The following is a 21,313-nucleotide window of genomic DNA, read 5'->3' as shown; positions in this document are numbered from 1 at the left end:
GTGTGTATGTGTTGGTACAAAACAAAAACTTGAGGTAAAACAACACACCCTCTGAAAAAAAACAATTACATTTCACAAAAGATGGTGTCTATTGGGCTTATTTCTAGCTGGAAACAAGGGACCTTCCCACTACAGATTGGGAATAAAATAGAAGAGCGTGTCAACATTGGTAGGCTTATGAAGGCTTTCTCAAATTTTTTGTCTATACTACTAAGAGAGGACAAACAGACAACATTCATTTGGAACAATTATTTTCAAATTTGACTCTGGTTTCTTTTCTCTCTCCCACCCACAACTATAAAGTAATCTATTACACTTTACATGACCCATTATAACACAAATCTGAAGGTTTCTTCAGTGAAATTACACAGTTAGGTCACACATCTTGTTTTCCATGATCTTATGAGTCTGAGTAGAACAAGTTTGGAATTGAGGCATGTAAGATGCAAAAGTCTTCTTACTAGAAGTTCCTAAGTTGAAATTATTTTCTACAAAGTGTGAGCAACTGTCCTGGAGAACTCTGATGTCCGTGAATAAACAGGGGGCTGGGAATGGGCACAGTACCCTTGACTTGTCAGTCAAAAGCACACCACTCTCTCTCTTTTTGATTGAGGTGACCCCTAAATAATAGATAGACTTTTCATCATTATTTTCTTCAGGGAAATTTCCCTCCAGTTTCAAAAGTTCATCCAATCCTTCTGAGAATGTGAGGTGTGGTAAAATTATGTTGGGACGCTGATCTGATAACATAAAAAATGCCTGGGCCTCTATCTCCCATGAGCTATTAGAGAAAGAATCCTTCAATGGAGAATTTTTGCTAGAGAAGCACTTGGTGACTGAACTATTTATAAGCCCTTGTTCTTCATCAGTTTCACTTGGTTTAGAGTTGCTGATCAGCATGGCATATTTAACAAAGGGTTGTCTCTGGCTTTCGTCCTCACAGGTTACCTCGGTACCCTCAGCCTCAGAGAAGTTAACACTGTTGAACTGGTCACTAATACAAACAGAACCCTTTTCAAGATCTGTTGTTGAAAGTAGAGAGACCACAGTTGTTGGCACCATCTCATCTTTATTTTTCCATGATGTATCAACACTGATATCTTCTGAAATTGTTTCAGGCTCCAAAAGAAGAGGACCACATGTCACTGATGCTGTATGCTTGATAAAAAGATGCTCAAACGTTTCTGGCTAAAAGAAAACACACATTTTAAGGCTTAATTATGTTAAAAAATTTTGCTTCATTATGTCATACTGGCAGAAATGGAAGTGTGTTAAGTTAATAATAAAGGATGTAAGTCAACCACAAATTAACTAGTTTTTTACTAAAATCCATATATCAAAAAGCATAAGGAAGAGCCCGTTTAAGATAGCATTTGAAAGTGGGACAAGACAGACTTAGACTTGAGTTCTTCCAATTCTACAACCATGAACAAGTACATTAACCTCTCTTCCTTTCAATTTCATCATCTCTAAAAATATGCTTCATGGTGTTGTGGCTAGAAATAAATTAGTGTCTGCAAGTGCTTAGCTCTCAGGAACGATTGGCTACTGTTATTGGAAAATGCTATCTTCTGAAAATACTTTCTTCCTAATATTTTGTAGCAAATTACATTCCCACAAACTAAAAATTTTAGCCCAAAATCGAAAAAAGTGGATTATAATAAAATGAAATGACCAAAATAACTTGTCTAAAAACAGTTAAAATAACTGTATTGTGAAATAAGATATGGTATGAAAGTAAAGTAATTGTGTTGACTATTAAAAACTTATCTGCTGTATACTGAGAATCTGCTTGAGACTATCTGAAAATAAGAGCTAATAATATCACATGTTGAGAACAATGATGATGAAAGAGATGATCACACACTGGTAAATTACTATTCTTTATAAATAACTTCATGTAAAAATATTTACTATGGACATATGAAATGAAGACAAATACACAAGACAAATGTACATCATATTTTTTATAGAAATGATTATATCACAAAGAAAAATCCTGCCAAGCAACTACAAATCAAGAATCTGCAGGCAAAAATCTCAATTCATACAATGTAAACACATTGAAAAAATAAATGCAAAATAAAAAAAGCTGTTGATACATCACATTGAAAAATTAACACAACTAAATTAAGGTCTATAGAAAATGTGTTAAGCTTATATATCATACATGTCATTTAACTTGAATTTTACAATTTTTAAACTAATAGAATTCAGATTCATTGCTTGAAATAATGGTATACCCAGCTGTTCTTCATAATGGCAAGTATATTCCAGACACAATACAATTTGTTTAGCATAGTTTTATACTCTTAAGTAGATTATGTTAGTGATTAAAAACATAAAGGAATAAATATACCAAGCACAAAATATAATAATAAAATAGACTTATGTAGGTATTAAAATACTGCATAATGACAAATACTAAATTAATACAACTTTTCCTATTATTCAAAATCATAATATATGAAGAGAAAACTGTTCCTATGTCTGTTTTTTTCCTAAAGAAATCTATAGTTCTATAATTTTCTTCAAATATTTGCTTGCCCGTTTTCTTTTTTCTTAAGGCTTCTACTGTATATGGACTGAACTGTCTTAAAATTTAAATGAACCTACATATTAAGATTGTCAAATAAAGGACTTAGATGCTATCAATATGAAACAAGGAATACATACAAAAAAACCCATAACCATAGTCAAGATCACATACGTCCTTCAAATGATGTGTTTGATATATTTCATGCTCTCTAAAATGTCATTATCAGTACCTGTTGAAATCAAATACTGTAAATGCCTTCAAATGCATTCAGATAGAATATTTCACTCATACTTGATAAGAAATCTCATACTCATATACTATTGAAATATGTTTTGTCAGTGAGTTATAAAACTTTATTAAAAGTATATTCATTAAAAAAATTTCATGATGTGCATCTTTTTTAAAGATTTTAGAATAATCTAGGCACATATTAAATATGTGTCCAGTGGGCAGTAATTAAAGAATATCTTTTCATAATTTCACATTTAGATTTTACATTTCAATGACATCTATTAGTAGTCAAGAACGGAAGAAAGACATATTCTTCCTGTTTTTGTAGAGTTCTTTTCTACGTTCAAATAAAACTATGAGTAAAATCTAAATATAAGGGATCCATATATACATATATATATTTATATATAATAAATTTGAATACTGAGTTCATTAAACACAGTCTTTGGTTTGGTTTGAATGTGAGCAACACAGCGTAATTCATGTGCTGAATTCATAAAACCAGCAAGCGGTCTGTTTGAAAGTAGAAAAGTCCTGTCCTCACCATGAACTATTTGTAAAAGCTCCAAAGAGTCTCCCTTTCTTGCATCACTGCCCATTTCCCTGCCTGCCAGAGGTCTTGGATGGTTTAGTGGAAGTAAATTATATTTAGGTCATAATTAAACAAGAAAGCTGGATTAGAAGTTGATGTTCCCTTCTGATCTGGTCCATCTGACTTGGATACGTAGGGTCATTCTTATATGAACTGTAACTCCCACTGTCCTGTGACCAGCAGAAACACAACTTCGGGCTTTCTTTTAACTGAAACAGAAGTTAGCACTTAAGCCATTTTCAAGGATATTGAAAACTGAAATTCTCAGGCTGAACAAAGTTAGATATAAAAATGCCAGGAAATATTCAGAAGAACACCCGAATAGGCTGGTTTTTAGGCTGAGGTGTCTATAAAGGAATCTAAAATGGAAAACTTTGGACATAAAAATACAAACTAAATATTTTCACTGATTCTATACTTACAATCATTGTATTTTTAAAGCTATTTGTCAGACATTGCAGTTTTAGAGTTCACCTAATTACAGCATTGTCTACTACATATTTGATGACATTTAATAGATACGTAATGACAGCAACAGCCTTAATTTTCTTAATGTTTTATGACCAGGAATATGACAAATTAAAAGCCAGGAATCATGAATATTACTTTTAAACTTTAGATGATTTGAAAATTAATCATACATCCAAACTGAACTGGACTCAAATCTATATTTTGAACCCAAATTTACACACCTATTTTAAGTTCTAAATCAACATAATCCACCATATGTTAACTCTCAGAAGTTCAACTGAATTTTTTTTAGATTTGCTCCCCTTCTTCAAAATGTAAAAATCTTCTAATACTCTATAGACTGTTGGGAAGTTGGCACATTGGGTTCATCTGTAGTGATCATGATTAGACTTCAAAGAATGTCCGTTCTCTGTTTAGATAAAATAAAACAAAATAAGAAAGCAAAATAAAAAATCACTCACAAAGAAAAAGATAAAAGATTTCAATAAACATTATCTGTCAAGCATGCGTTCTGGACTATAAATTTTTGTGTCAGGTTACAATAATGCATCCTTTTGGGAAAGGGCAAAATTTTGAACTAAGGTGGCTTCTCCCTTTTTCTTAACGAATGTCTTCATATCACACTCTAAGGACAGCTTTAATAACCTGAGGAAGGGAAAAACTTACAGGGAAATAACAGAATAGGTAAAAGGAGAGAAGAACAACGAGCTGGAAAAGTTAAAAGAGGGAGAACCAACAGCAATATAGGATAGTTTGGAACGAGAAAGAATAAAAGAGGAAAGCAGTGAAAAGAAAAATAAAAAAAATAAAGAGAAATACATGCTAAAAATGGTAAAGAATAGAATCACAGAACCATTCATTACCATGGGTTTTTAAAATCTAGAAATAAGATCTGAGAAATCATATGGTCCAAGTGTCTCCCTTTTTTCTGACAAAGCAATTGAGGCTGCCAAGATCATTTGCTAAAGGTTACATGGATAATTAAAGTATAGGGAGGACCCTGACTTAGTTCTTTTTTTCTAGTCCAACGATCTTTCTATAACACAATGGAAGATGAAAGGTTGTCCCAAATACAAATAAGCAGAAGAACATGTTATTTGTTTTCCTTTACTACTTGCTGTGATAAAATTCAGCAGATTAATTTATACTCTCTCCTGGTTCCTCATAACCTGAGGGCCATAAGGAGCAAGAAAATACACAAAACTGAAGTTGTGTTTTTAGGGGAGTGAAATATACACTTCTAGGCCCAGTAATGTGCATTTCCGGGCATAGGGCAGATGGTTACTTCTAAACAGAACTTTTAACTCGAAAATGCACCAGCTCTTCCACACGTTTGGAAGGCCATCTAGCAATGTTAGGGATGCTTCTAATTCAGATCTGTGAGGATGGTGTTCTGGGAGGCCGCAGGTTGTTGAGCTGCTTATTTGGAGGCCTAGGGCTGGCTGGGGAATCTAAGATAGTTTTTAGATCCCAAGGAAAAATCTATTTCTTTCTAGCTTTAGCCCCACTAAAGGAAGTTGTTAAATGGAGTAAACTCTTGTGAAAGCTGGCATAAATGTAGACATAGCAGCATGGCTGGATAAAAACAAACAAAAAACAGAGAATGAGAAAAATATTGTAAAATAATTAAAGAATAAAAAGGAGTGGAACAAATTGAAAATGAATTAAAGAGGCTTAAAATATCTTTAAGGGAAAAACCCAGGTGATTTGGATTTAGAAGAAATTTAACAAATTAGGCAGAAATGCTAAGGTAAAAAGGTACAAAACAAAGTAAGAAAGGTCATAGTTCTTTTACACTCTAAAATTTGAATTGGAAGAAAAGCAAGGCTATTGAGTTAGCATAATACATTTTCTTACAACAAAAATTCAATCTGTGTTTAAGGTTCTGATTTTTAAGGTATAAACAGAAATGGTATTCTGATTCAAGATGGCAAACTGAACAGGTTTCTCTCTTGTCTCTCTAGAGATTCTGTTGGAATGGCAGTATGTAAATGAGTCAAATACAGACCCACCACAAAGAAGGTGATCTGAGAGGGCTAATGAGAAATGAGTAATTTTCATTCACTGCTAAAAGATAGAAACCAATTGGAAGAGTATAGATCAAAGAAGGTGAGCAAAGAAAGCTGAAGACCAGAATATATCCAGCTGCAGCTGAGGAGAAAGAAAATTAGCCCTGCCGTATACAGCAGAGACAGCGCGTGAAGAAATGGCACGTAAAAACACAGGAAGAAAAGAGAACTGTGACTGGAAACTGGGGCCTAATGGAAGTTCTATATATGGAATGGGGCCCTTCTACTCCTCTGCTGAACATGGAAGAGCCTTCATGTAAGAACTACCGTTCAAAACCAGACTGAGGGTTTGTTCTCAAAAGTCTGGGGAGGAAGACAGCAGCCGTGGAATATTGCTAGCTGAGAGCACATCTTTCCTCATCTGGCCAGAGAACCCTGCCTACTCACCCAGGGCAACAATCCCTGCCTATATACACTGGGCTCCCAGTCAGCCTGTCTACTGTTTCATTCCTAAACATGAAAGGAAAACAAAGGATTACTAGATATTGGGAGGAAAGTCTGAGATAATAAAAGAGAGGCCAAGATAAACAACAGGAACATATGACCTAGAAGGAACACAGATAAGTCAGGGTATAGAAGAAAAAAGAATTTTTAAAATAAAAGAACAAAAGTCCTCGAATTTGTATTTCTAGCAACATTTAAGAAAATATGCATAAAACCAGAACAGAATACTCTGAGAAAGAATATTTGGAAATTTACAAAAATAATAGTATATAAAAATCCAACAGATACACTGGAAGAAGAGGGTATGACAAGGTCTCAGAATGTAGCACACACACACACACACACACACAAAGCAAAGAAGCAGAAAATATGAGATAAAAGGTAAGAAATGTGGAAGATCTATGCAAAGGTTCCATCATCCAACATATAGATTCTAGAAAGAGAAACAAAGAAACAAGAGGAGAGGAAATTATCAAAGAAATAATATAATTTCTTAGAATTGACAGGAGACATGGAATTGAAAGTCTCTTCAAAAAATAACCACATTAAATAAAAAAAGAACCACTCCAGATTCATCATTGAAAATTCAAAACAACAAAAATGAGGAGAATTTTTTTTTAATTTTAGGGAAGATTTTGAAAATCATGTTAGATGTCTAGAAATTACAGGTTAAGAGTGCTTTCATAAAAATCAATATTCAAAATATCTGAATTTGGAGAACAAATTAAATACTTGATATAGAAATTATTACTTCCTTTAAAAAATACTATATTTGTATTTGAATTATTTTTAAAAACAATAGGCCCCTGTGGTCTGCTTTCTTTGCAATATACTGTGGGTTTTTTGTTTGTTTGCTTATTTATTCATCATTGGGTTTACTTTCACATTCTGGCTATTATGAATAATACTGCTATTCATATAAAAGTTCCCATGTGGATTTGCTATTTCATTTCTATGGAGTATATACCTAGGAATGGAATTGCTGGGTCATGTAATAATTCTATGTTTAACCTTTTGAAGAACTGTCAGACTATTTACCAAAAGAGTTGCACTATTTTCCATTCCCACTATCAGTATATGATAATTCTAATTTCTCTGCATTCTCACCAACACTTATTATCTGTCTCTTATTATAGCCATCCTACTGGGCGTCTTGTGGTTTTTATTTGTGTTTCTCTATTGTCTAATGACACTGAGCATATTTTCATTTGTGCTTCTTGGCTATTTGTATATCTTCTTTGGAGAAATGCCTATTCACATCATTTGCCCATTTTTATGGTGCTAAAATATACATAACAATATTTACCATTTGAACTATTTTTAAGTGTATAATTTAGTGGCATTAAGCATATTAAGAAACATATTTTTAATATGGAACTGATAGCACAGGTATCAATTTGAATCAGACAGATCTGGATTTGAATCACAGATGTTACATGGACAGCCTGGGTGATCAAGACAAGCTCCTGAACCACTCTGGGTCTCAGTTTTATCATCAGAAAATATAAGGTTATTAGCCCTATGAAATAATTAAATAAAATAACATGAATATGAAACATAGGGTGGATGGTAAATTTCCCTTTTCCTCTTTAGTAATATAAAGTGAGTTACGCTATGTTATTTTTCCTTTAAAAAGCATATTTTAGGCCGGATGTGGTGGCTCACACCTGTAATTCCAGCATTTTGGGAGGCCGAGGTGGGTGGATCACTTGAGTCTGGGAGTTCAAGACCAGCCTGGGCAACATGACAAAACCCCATACCTACAAAAAGATACAAAAATTAGCCAGGCATGGTGGCATGCGCCTGTAGGTCCCAGCTACCACGGGGGATGAGGTGGGAGTATCAATTGAGCCCAGGGTCGTCGAGGCTGCAGCGAGCTGAGATCGCAATGCTGCACTCCAGCCTGGGTGACAGAGTGAGACCTTGTCTCAAAAAGAAAAAGGTACATTTTAATTATTTAGGAGATTAAAACAACAGGCTAAATAGAAAAAAGTTAATGAATTTTACAAGATTTTTATCATTAATAAAATCTTTGAAGTTATATTCTCCTTCACTCTTTAAGTGTTCTATTATATTCCAAAACCTGATTTATTCCTAACAGTGTTATTTATGCAGCTGGTCAGCCCTAGTAATAAACTAAGCATCTTGTGGGTTAGCTGTTCTTAAAAAATAATTTACGGCCGGGCGCGGTGGCTCAAGCCTGTAATCCCAGCACTTTGGGAGGCCCAGACGGGCGGATCACGAGGTCAGGAGATCGAGACCATCCTGGCTAACACGGTGAAACCCCGTCTCTACTAAAAATACAAAAAACTAGCCGGGCGAGGTGGCGGGCGCCTGTAGTCCCAGCTACTCGGGAGGCTGAGGCAGGAGAATGGCGTGAACCTGCGAGGCGGAGCTTGCAGTGAGCTGAGATCCGGCCACTGCACTCCAGCCTGGGCGACACAGCAAGACTCCGTCTCAAAAAAAAAAAAAATAATAATAATTTACAAGATTAGAAAGTCAAATATTTCCAGAGATTTTTAAAATATCAGTCCTACAAATAAGAATATTCACACCCATGGTATTTTAAAAATCCTTCACATTTCTTTAATTTACCAGAACTTGAAAAAATGTGGCAATATTTCAATCTACTTGTATATAAGGTCTGTCAGATGACCTGTGGCAGCACTGTGCGCACCTCAGGGAGAGCAGGTGTGGCAGCAGGGTAGGACGTAGTCCTCAAGCATTTCCTGATTCAACCAACCTCCACCCAGTAGTTCCTTTGTGCCAGGCATTTTCTGGCAAAGGGGAAAAGAATTTGGTGCAGGCTGACACTGCATTTTGCTGATGTGGGCCTGAACATTTCATGGCCCTCCTGAACACTGAGAAGCCACTTCATGGTGGTCCATAGGTAAGATTTCAGAGCTTAAATGCTGAAGGGAGAGTGTTTCAGCCTCTTTTTAAGCGGCATTAAAAAGTAAGATGATCATTCCCTGAATTAATATATACTTATATAGTGAAGCTTTAGGAATTTTATTTAGATAAGTATTTAGGGTTTTTGACATAAAACCCTCATATTTAAGAAAACGTCTTGTAGTCTTCCCATTTCCAGTTTGTGAATACGCTGGGCACTGCCTTCCACATGCCTTAGTGTTTGCAGGTGCTTAGCTGGACACCACATCTCTGCCTCAAAACGTACTTAATAATTGTTCATCTACCAGATCTTGGCCCAAATGTAATTTGCTTAACTTTATTCATTCACCTCCACCGATAAGCCAGGTTCCCACATTATAAGTGCTCAGCACAATGGGACCCCTTCTTTCACAACATGTAGTTTACAACTGTAAGGTTGTGATTGGATCATTATGTGTTATATACATGTAACTAAATTTCTCATGTGCCCCATAAATTTGTACAAAAAATAGTAATGTTCTTTCCATGATAAATGTATTAATGATTATCTTCCCCACTAAACTGTATACTCAAGAGCATACAGTATTTTTCTTTTCCTTATAATGCCAGGGCATACTATAGTGACTGGTATAGGATAAGTATTCAATCATATTGAATATATGGATGAAATGAATGCTATCACAGGTCGTCTGACAGACCTTATATATAAGTAGACTGAAATATTGCCACATTTTTTCAAGTTCTGGTAAATTAAAGAAATGTGAAGAATTTTTAAAATACAGTGGGTGCGAATGTTCTTATTTGTAGGACTGATATTTTAAAAATCTCTGGAAATATTTGACTTTCTAATCACAACTACACAACATGTCACTGTATGAATTCATAATAAAAGATAAATGAGAGAAAAATATTTACTTGAAAAACTCGGCAACGCTGTTTTAATGAAAGGAGACTGCGGCTTAGTGAACAACAGCACAGGTGAGGAGTGATAGGAGTGTGGCTGGTTAGACCAGGCAAAGTGAAGTTTCTATAGAAAGAATTGTTCATATATAAAACAACACTGCTGCTGCTTCTGAAGACAGGGTATTCTTTCTCCTGCTGAGAAATTACAATTCAATCTTTGTCATTGTTCATTATGTCTACAATATTAGTTGTTTACTTATTCATTGATAAGCTGTAGAACAGTGTTTTTCTAACTGCAAATCATAGGCCACTCGAATGTTGTGAAATCAATTTAGTGTCTTGCAACCAGCATTTTTAACAAATAAAATAGAATTTTAAAACATTCTATTTCAAGCAAGTAGTAAAACTGTTTTGCGTATCTTTCATTTAGGTCTTGCATATCTCTATCTATGGTGTACTAGGTTGAAAGGCAAAATGTGTTTATACATTAAAAATGCCAAAACTGCAATTACTTTTGCACCAACCTAAGTTTTTTCACTGTGGGTCATGGTGAAGAAGAAAGAAAGAAAAAGAAGCCACTGCTATAGAGAACAGCTGCTATTAGAACAGGCTTCAAAGCCAGACAAACTGGTAAGCTAATCTTGCCTCTAAAACAAGTTACTGAACCACTATGAACTTCAGCTTTCTCTTCTGTAAAATAGAGAGAATAACACTTGTCCCATAGGGTAACTGAAAGAATAATAATAGTAATATAAAATACACTAATATGTAAATAATAACTAATATTTGTTGAGACCTTGCTAAGTCACAAGTACCATCGTTTTAGTATCCCAAACAACCTAATAAGGTAAGTAGCCTATTTCACAGAAGAGGAAATCGAAACATTGAGAATGTCAGTAAACATCTTAATAAATGTAAGAATATGTATCTCAGTGCTTTGCATATATACAACTGCAGGAAGAATACCACAAATATTTGTGATGGATAAAATACAGTCTTTGAAATCAGAGCACTATCCACAATAAATAAAACAATACAATGCTCTAGGAACTTAAAGGGGGTAGAAAGTCTTTTGAATTACACTGGCTAAAGGAAGGCATCAGGAAAGAAGGGCCTAGAGCAAGATCTTCACGTACAAGGAAGGCTCTGTGTAGGTGGATGGGAACAGTAAAGGTATCATCAAGGCCCACAGACAGAAAAAGTCGCATAGGTAGGTTGATAACAGATTGTAGAAAGAGGTCATTGAGTACTATTAATAGCTTCAGGAGGCTTTAGTTTACATCTTGTATTCAAAAGGAAATCATTGAAGACTTTTAACAAGTGACTAATGACAAAGACACAATCACCGAACCTGGATAATTACCTCCCAATAAGTATTGATTAAAAATTTGTGTATTTTGACTTGACTGAATTCTATTTTTCCAGTTATATGAGTAGAAAGCTAACCTTGCTTCAAGGGACATTATGAGAATTAATAAAACATTCAATAAACTTTAGAGCTTTCTGAAAAATCCTACTATAGAAGTAAATACAAATTATTTTATTATAGTTGACTAACTTTCATAAAATACTTGTACTTGAAAGGAACTTCTGCATAAATATAAGTTTTATTATGATTACTGCACTTTTCAGATTGTAATATTTGAGGATCATATAATTTTCTAATTTATTTAAATAATTATGAGGCTAATTATTGCCAATAAAAATATTGATTCTAGCCTTTTGCCTAAAGACAGTTTATACCAAAAAAAGTGTATCCAAGTATCTGTTGTCCATCAGATTGACCCTTAACTTTATAATATTTATTTTATTATGTGCTGTGACACAGAAGCAACATATGTATATTGTGAACTCTCATACGATAAACTATGCACTGAAATTTGTTTCTTCCTGATTTCAAATCCCTGCATCCTGCTATTCTTGAAAATATATAATAAATATACATATTAAGATGAACTGAATAAAATACGAGCTTTTAAATCTCAAAAAAGCTTAATGCTCTATAAGTCATATGGTATCTACAATACAATCTTATACATTCTGGGTTAAAAAAATTGAAAAAGCAACCTTCTGAAAATTAAGTCCTTGCGCCCAGGAACAATTCTTGGGGTTTGGAACATCTTCCCAAAACAGCTTTTTCATTCTACAAAGGATAAACAGGGCATCAAAATCAGAGAAAAACATTCATATTGAAAATGTGAACAGTTAGTGAATAGACAAGCTAGAAATTAGTCCACCAGATCAACTATGCCTCTGTAGGGTCAGATGCATTTTCACATGCTAGCCCATGAAGATTTCTACCAAACTTTTATCTAGACCAAAATCGAAAATCACAGTAATAATAGAAATAGCCAATACTTATTGAAAGCCGTGTGCCAAGCACCATGCTAAACACTGCATAGATTTCTCTCAAAGAAACTGACATATTAAAAATGGCCACCAAGTGGGTACCAGAAAAAATTCCACTTGATGTGGCCCCATCAACTCACTTAACTAAAAGATAAATTCCGATTCTAAAATCTCCTCTCCCTCTTTTTTGCCTGAAGACAATGGTTTCTACAGAGATTTGGCATGTGTAAAATAACCACACTGGACTTCTCAGCACAGAGATTACCATGGCACCCATGCCACCATCCACGGAACTCAGTCATTTATTTGCCTGACAAGCCAAGCAGACTGAGCCACACAGTTCTGATTTCTAAAAAGCAGAGTGCCTGCTGATCATAAATGAACTGACAGCTCCAGGTCACCACTAAAAGGCTACTTTTACCACCCACTTCACCACAAAAAGTCCTTGACCCAAACTGCAGAACTCTGAAAGTCATTTTTGCCACCTCCAAGAACATACTGCTTAGGATTTCCTGTTATAAGCTTGTTGTTTTCTGAATGTACATACATTTAAAAAAAAAAGCTAAATTCTTCCTTGAAGTTATGTTGTCCTTGACAGAGCAAGAGCATCACCATCATGGACAAGCACCTCATTTTAAAATTCACCTTAATCAAAAACCACCTAAATCCAAAGGGCATCAGCCTAATGGCTAAGGTCAGCATGACCATAAATGACAAATAACATCTCCAACCAGAAACATTCCAACCTCCCTGACCAGAGACATGTCAGCCCCAAGATAACCTCCCCTCCTCCCAGAGACATTCCAACTCCACCATAAACTTCTCCCTCACACATAAACATTCCAAGCTTGTGACAAGCCCCCTCACCCTAAAACCAATATATACTCTTAGTCTATAAGAGAAAGGGCGTCTGACCAAAATTGGCCAGAAGCCCCTCTCAGGTTTTATCTAAAGAAAACCTGTCTTTAACTGTTAAGCTGCATTTCGTGTTTCTTTCCTCATTCTTTAACTCTTATAGTCCTAGCAAAATGGAATGCCATTTCCTGACAACAGGCCTTTCCTTTTTATGCTATCTTAATTGTATACAGACTACATATAAACGCACTTAGAAGACTTTAATATTCCTGATTTAGAAGGTTTTAAATCAGGGTTTGAATATGCTTAAGGACTTTTGCCTTAAAGATTCTTAACCTCAAGTACAATACCTTTGGTGCGATATTAATAATGTTCCGAGCAATAAGATGGAAGAGGAAATAATTACTGGCACAATCACATATAAACCTGCATCATTCTGGTGTTTTTCAGTATAATCTGAAAAAGAAATACAATTTACACAACTCAGAGACTTGAGGAAATATTAATTTCTTTCTGTATCAAAAATTATAGTAGACATTTTCTGATTTCATCATAAATCTCTATTACCTTCAAAACTATAAAAATAAAGAACAGCAAGATAAAAATAAGTTGTGATCACATTAATAAAATACTATTTTGTTCAGCATCATATCTACTATAAATTAGCAAAGTATTTTTTCAAATTTATTCATTTGTCATTCCTCTCTCTCTGATCATGTTTATATTATAAGGGGTCAAGGTGTCAAAACTGTTATGATGACTGTGTCAGTATCTACTCCTGGAGGACCCAACCTTCCACACCTGCCAATCTCTATCTTGCTCACTCCACACACACTGATTTCCTTGCTGTTTCTTGAACCACCAAGCATCCCCACTCTTTAGGGGCTCTTCACACACTGTCCCTTTGCCTGGAATGCTTTTGCTATTTGTACAGTTATGTCTTCACTGAACATCATTGATAGGCTCTTGGAAACTGCAATGTTAAGTGAAATGGCAATGTAAAACAAAATCTTTTTTTTCCTCATCAACATTATAATGAAACTATCTTGAACAAAATGATGTTATTCAAGGACCTCCTGTACGTCATGTTGCATAAAGTTGCAGTTTCCAAGAATCTACCGACAATATCAAGTAGGGTCTTACTGTACTTGCAAAGTTCTACTCGAATATTATCTACCTCCATAGAAAGACCATTTCTGGCTATCAACTAAAATGCCACATTTAATGTCATCCCTTTATCTTGTTTTTATATTCCTTCATGGCACTTATTTCTATCTGACATTATATAATTATTTATTGCCCATCACTGTCAATTAGAGCACCGGTATTTAAGATCCATAAGGGCGGAAACTTATGTTTATGATTCAATCCCCAGTGCTTAGAACAATATTCAATTAATATCTGTTGAATAATACGTGTATGAATTTTTTAAATGATTTTTATTCTAACACTAGATGAAATGTTTATCTCTTGAAATATCATTGCTAGGTTGCTTAGATTTGAAGACAATTTAAAAAGTAATAACAAAATCAAAATGTTGGTATTCCAAATACAGTAAGATGAATCAGAAATATAAGAGGCCCAGTGACTTTATTTCTATACCTCCAGTTTTATTTTTGGAGGAAAAAAATATTTCCTTTGGAACCTCACCATGAAAAATCTACAGAAGACTCTGGACTCTTCCATGATTCTATCAGAAAAAGAATAATCAGATGGCAATATTACTACTGACAAATTAGGCACACACATTGGTGTAAAAGGAAACTAAAATTATGATTTTTACCTTGAGTGAAACTATTAATTATCTTTGGTTTTCCCACTCCTTCCATAAATATTGGGTAAAGACTGAACTGGTACTTCTCAATGGGGATAAAATGATCTGAGGAGAAAAATACATAAAAGGCTCATTTATACGTAATTAACAGTAGAGTGGAACATACGTTTTAAAAAAGAATTAAAGTGACTATCCTATATTTCCAAACATAGAAATTACTTATTACTTACGGATTAAATTATCAAGGGAGTTTCAAAACACACTTAAGCACTTCTAATCATCTAGTAATGACAACAGTTTTCCAAATATTTTTCTAAAAAATCTTACCCAGAGACAGAAGATTGCAATTTTTCAAAACCATGTTCCAGTGATAGCCAATTTGTTCAAGTGCAGGGTGTATGAGCTTTTTCTTTCCTTCATTTCCTTTTCCAGAGCAATATGTTCTACTACCTCTCCCTTACCCCCAAAGTGGGCAATATTCCTTTTTTTTATAGGAATTTAGCTTACTTAGTTTCCCCATTCCATTCAAGGTCGCTGGGAGACTAAATAGTCTTGTGAAATCCTATGCAAACAAAATGGTGGTAGAGACCACGAGACCCTTTGCAATACCTGGGATTTTGATCCACAGAAAATGACCAACCCTATAGCAAAGCTCCAGGTGGATCAATCCATGATTTTCACAAATGCTAATAATATATGAATATTCTAGAAGAATATATCCAGAAGAAGAGAGATCTCTGTGAAGCCTAAATTTTATATCCTCATGTTTTAAAGAAAAGCACAGAGAGTAACCACCCAGGCAGCGGTGGTGATGAACTAAATTCAGTTCAAAAATTTGCAAATAAATGTACCCTGATGCTAAATTCTAGGTCCCTGATATAAAATAATGGTATGAGTTCTTAGTATGATATTGTATAATAAGATCATAGCAATCCTTAGCCTCCCTAGTTAACTTCCCTCAATCTTTACTCAAACTTAGAAATGCTGTCTTGTGCACTTATACTTTGTACTGGACTCACCTCCTGGGATAACTGGTCTACCTTTAGGAGAATACCCTGGTCTAGGTCACCCAGTTCTAGCTCCTCTGACCAGGCTAGCATTCCCACTCATTGCTAGTGGCCTTATAAGGCGGTACACAGTTTGAGGAAACAATTTGGCAGAAGATATCAGAAGCTATTAAAAAATGATTTAAGAAAAGATAAAGCTAGAAGCAACATAATCTCAAACAGTTTAAGTAGACTTTGGAATAAAATGCTATATCATTAAAAACAATAGTAGAAAAAATTGAGGAGAAAATTGACATGATATGATATCCCCTGTATAAAATATTAAAATGAGAAAATATCAAAGGAAATAGAATTAGTCTGGATCTGGTGGCTCATGCCTGTAATCCCAACACTTTGGGAGGCTGAGACAGGAGAATCACTTGATCTTAGGAGTTCAAGACCAGCCTGAGCAACATAGTGAGACCTTGTCTCTACCAAAAAAAAAAAAAATTTAATTAACTGGGTGTGATGGCATGTGCCTATAGTTCCAGCTATTCAGGAAGCTGAGGTGGGAAGATAGCTTGAGCCCGGGAGGTAGAGGCTGCAGTGAGCCATGTTCGCTCCACTGCACTCCAGCCTGGGCAACACAGAGAGACCCTATTAAAAAAAAAAAAGAAGAAGAAGAAGAAAAGAAAAGAAGAGAAAGAGAATTAAATGTTTTGATAAAGGTTATAGGATTATATGTATTAGGATGGTAGTATCATCTATATTTTTGAAGTTTTCATTAACTGGCTATATTAATTAAATTAATAATCTGTAGTGTCATGTAATCCATGAGAGCAACTCACTGAAGTATAGTAAACTTACCATGGATATAATACTTCTTAACAGATGAAGAGATTCTAAGCCATTTTATTTCTCCATCTTCATTAAGATTTTTCCACTCAATAATAAAATACATTAGCTTGTAATCACTGGGTGATAGTATCCAGGAAAGAATCACACAACTGCTGTTTAAAGGATAAGCACTGAGTGACTGCACGACATTTACTGAGGGGAAAAGAAGGAAATCAATTTTTAAATTAAAAATTAATAAAAAAATCTACTAATACTTTTGAGGAACTTATAACCTACTAAAGAAGGAGATAAGGAAGAGAAGACAGACAATTTACACAAATAAATATAATACCTGACAATTATTTTTTATATCATGAGAGTCATTTAAACAGAGATATGGGAATATATGATATTGAAGAGAAACATGGTACTACCTAAAATCTTAAAAAAGCAATTTTGTGATGTATTTGAAAAGGCATTCTCATATGGAATACTGCACAAGCCGATTAACCATCCTCTCCCACCGATGGAGTGATACTCTCAAAGCACAAATCTTTTCATTTTAACACCACCTGTACAGCATCCCACTTAAAAGCCTCCAGCAGATTTCTACATTTGAGGGTAAAATTCCTATCAGGCCTACGAGGCCCTGAGGGCCAAGTCTCAGCCTACCTCTCTGCCTTCCATGATTTTCCACACCAAAGTCACCTTTGTCTGTCTTCATTTTCTATCATGTGCCCTTGACTTTTGATCTGGCTGATCGTGTTAGCAGCCAATGCTTTTCCTGCCCTCCCCTACATCTTTTGGGGAAGTTTAGTTTCTACTCACATTTCAGATTTCAGTTCAGTACCACTTCCTCAAGGTCGCTTCTCTGAATCTCAATGCCAGGTCAGTTTCCTTTCTTTCCTTTCATAAAATTGTATTCCTTTCCTGCAGGCCCTTATCTCAATTTGCAAATAGACATTCACTTATATGATTATTTCATTAATACTTGTCTTACCTATTTGGCTCTGGATGCTCCAACCATTATAGTTTCTCTCATATTACAGTTCCCACTACCTACCCAACTGAGGCATTCTACAGATATTTCTAGAATATATATACTTAGAAAATGTTAAGCGTAAAACATTGAGCTGGGTACTATGGAACTCGTAAGATGCTTACACTATACATACAAAGGTAATCATAATGTAAAGCAGGACATAAAATACTTTAAGAAAGACAGGAAGGACTCTGAGATTTAAAGAAGAGATAGGGCATATTCAATTAAAGCAATAAGCAAAGATTTCAAGAAGGAGGTAACACTTGGAAAGGCCTCTATAGATTCGTAGAGACACAGAAAATTTGTGTTTTCCGTTAAAAATCTACATTTTGAATATGTAACCTAGAGTAGAAACTCCTATTGAAAGTGGGTCTCAATTCTCTGATTAATCAGATATATCAAAATTAATGCAAGGAGGTTTGTCACTCACATTAAATGAAGTCCATAGTAATTTTAAGTCTCAGCAATTAACCTGCATCCATATGTCATGCTATTACTATTTTACATAATGTTAAACATATATTTAATATGATATATACTTATTTTTACATATTTATATGTATGTATGTGTGAATATAAATATATACATGTATATGTATATAGGGAGAGAGAATTATTGACCGAAAGATCTCCATTGGTCCAAAAGATTTAAGTATTAGATTCACTAAAACATTCTCATATATTAGAATACCATTACAACAATGTTCTCCCACATGAAAGCTCAAGGACTGTATTACATGATCATTGTACAATGTACTTTGTTATTTTTCCAGACAAAGAAGAGACGAAAGGTGAAAGAGAGACTTTCAGATGCAGAGAATTGCAGGTTGTTTGAAAGATAATTTAAAATAGGAGAGTTTGCAAAAGTTAAATATTAAAAGAGGCAATGGATTACTACTCTGTACCTCTTCTTACCTTTGCTCATAGGCCATGAAAAGGTTAAATTAAAATTTGCAACAGAAGCACCAATTGAATTGATGGCCAGAACCGTAACAGTGTGTGCTTGCTCTGTCCACAGGAAAGTGAATTTAGTGTGATTTCCCACATCTTCTGACCATGTTCCATTGCAGGAAGTATGATGGTTTATCACATATCTCTGAACACTGCACAATGAGTCATTTTTCATCAGGGGCTGTAGTAAATATAGAAATTGATTAGTTTAAGGGCTGCAGTGCTTTTTATACTAACTGAGCTCACATAACTCTCATCCTACATTTCTCATTAGGAGGCAGGGGCCAGATCAGGGCAGGTACTATTACAAGGCTGAGAGGCTGGGGAGATGAGTGGGATAGAGTCTGCCTCTGCCACAGTCTCCATGAAGGTATCTGGATGGTTATAGAGCATAGCAAACTTATTTTCCCCTTTTTCAGGTTTTTTTTCCTAAGGCCCAGAGAATAAATCGTTTGAAGATAATAAAGTAGGGATATGATCAAGACACTTTTCTACCAAGAAGTTTCACTCTAATTTTAGAGAAATCAAAGACTGATAAGGGGTAGAGAGTTTTCTCATCTAAAAAGCAAACAAGAAATAACCCTCAGATAATGAAAAGCAGCAAGAAAAGCTGTGAAGATGTTCATCATCATATATTAATCATAGTAAGATTTGTCATTCATTTTCCTTTCCTCTGATATGCTTGGAAGATTATCTAGAATGTAAGAATGCCTGCAAACGTTAAAGAGTAACAGGATATCAAAACAGTGTCTATGGCACCCCAGCATTTCTGTCATATGATTAAAAAATAATAATATCAGGTCATTAAGGATTCCGATGTAAAATAGGTATCTAGTTCAATTCTATTCTTATGTTCCACAGAGGTTAACCATGTACCCCATTTCCCCAATCAACTTCACCTGTGGCAGGTAATATTAAATGCTGGCAATCCCTTATAAAGCCAGAGAAGGCTGGACTGTATATCATAGACTAAAACAGTACATCTCAATTTCTTGCCAGTGAGATGCCTCTAAGTTAGAAATGGCAGAGAAAAATAAACACAAATACATGTATCCCTGCCAAGAATCATCTGGAAATGTTGGAAGTAAAATTTTAGCAGCCACCCCCAGAAAGAAACGTCTCAAAGTTATGTAAATTTTGCGTTTTATTTGAAAAATCTATGTCAGTTTTAATGAATACTTTTTTTGGTAACCATCGAGTAAGAGAATGTTAAACTTCCTTACTTTGTGGTACTACAAGATCCTTCAGGCTAATCTCGTGTATTTTTCTGCCCCAACCCTAAAATTAGCCATTTCTCCGAATAGCCCTTGTTTCTGTTATTGAACGATGGTATTAGAAATAAGTCTGAGCACATGCCTTACTACTGGATGTCATTACTTTTAGGCCCTCTTAGCTTACAAATCACGAAAAGGTACATGCATCCTAAACCAGAATCTATCTGTATCTATATTAAGCTAGATATAAGTTCATACTTGTATCCCAAACTCTAATTCATTGCCACATGTATCATCCTGTGCTTGTGTGTAACCTCCCAATCCAACAGTGAGAAATCTGGGTCCCACTATCCACCATCCATTTACTTGCTTGTCCCCTTCCAGTGTACATGTAGAGCAGTACCATAATTGTTAGCCCATAGCCCTGTGAGAACTATGTCAACTAGAGTACAGTGCTTATGTACAGTTTCTTTCGCCTTTAGTCCTAAGATCCACACATTTCCAACAACTCCCCTCAAGTTCCAAAGTGGCCTTTTCTCCCACCACCTTCCGTGAAGTTGCTTCATACGCTTATAATACAAGTAGATTCCTTTGTCACAGTCTACAGTCAATCCTGGGATCCTCCAACCTCCTAAATGATTTTTTTTTTTTAATCTACATGCATTAAGATTCACTCTTTGTGTTATGAAGTTCGAGGAGTTTTGGCAGATGCGTAGTGCTATACACCCACCATTTCAGAAGTATACAGAATCGTTTCATTTTTGAAGGATATCTTAGTTGCCTCTAATTTGGGGTGATTATAACTAAAGTTGCTTAAACATTCATATGCAAGTTTCTATGTAGACTTAAGTTTTCAAATCACCTGAGTAAATACCTGGGCTGCAATGTTGCATCATATGGCTGGTAAGGCTACATTTAAATTTGTAAGAAATTACCAAACTGTCTTCCAAAGTGGCTGTCCCATTTTGCATTTCCACCAGCAATGAATAAGAGTTCTTGCTGCCCTGCATGCTCACCAGCAATTTGTATTGTCAGGTTGTTTTTTTTTTTTTTAGCCATTCTAATAGGTGTGGAGTTGTATCTTGTTTTAATTTGCAACTCTTTGGTGATGAATGATGTTGAACATCTTTTAATATTCATATTTGTCATCTGTATATCTACTTT

The 21,313-nt window shown here is 35.0% G+C and overlaps 1 protein-coding gene across 5 annotated transcripts in view; it reads right to left on the bottom strand.

The window, feature by feature from the left end:
- Window positions 1–234: 234 nt before the first annotated feature.
- Window positions 235–21,313, bottom strand: part of LEPR (leptin receptor) — a 70,356-nt gene continuing 49,277 nt past the window's right edge. Inside the window, exons 13-19 of one of the 5 annotated variants that reach the window (XM_011936834.1) lie at window positions 18,900–19,116; window positions 16,973–17,155; window positions 15,129–15,224; window positions 13,696–13,801; window positions 12,209–12,284; window positions 8,014–8,106; window positions 235–1,188 (exon numbers count right to left, since the gene is read on the bottom strand). In XM_011936834.1, coding sequence (XP_011792224.1) covers window positions 364–1,188; window positions 8,014–8,106; window positions 12,209–12,284; window positions 13,696–13,801; window positions 15,129–15,224; window positions 16,973–17,155; window positions 18,900–19,116 — 1,596 coding nt within the window. In that variant the 3' untranslated portion in view covers window positions 235–363. Of the gene's footprint in view, window positions 1,189–1,952; window positions 4,243–8,013; window positions 8,107–9,011; window positions 9,124–12,208; window positions 12,285–13,695; window positions 13,802–15,128; window positions 15,225–16,972; window positions 17,156–18,899; window positions 19,117–21,313 lie in introns of those variants that run through there. The other 4 variants (XM_011936837.1, XM_011936835.1, XM_011936839.1 and 1 more) reach the window with 4 other exon arrangements.

The sequence above is a fragment of the Colobus angolensis genome, unplaced genomic scaffold, assembly GCF_000951035.1.
Source record: "Colobus angolensis palliatus isolate OR3802 unplaced genomic scaffold, Cang.pa_1.0 Scaffold158, whole genome shotgun sequence".
Lineage (NCBI taxonomy): Eukaryota > Metazoa > Chordata > Mammalia > Primates > Cercopithecidae > Colobus > Colobus angolensis.
The sequence above is the reverse complement of the archived record's forward strand: the minus strand, read 5'-3'. Positions and strand labels throughout refer to the sequence as shown.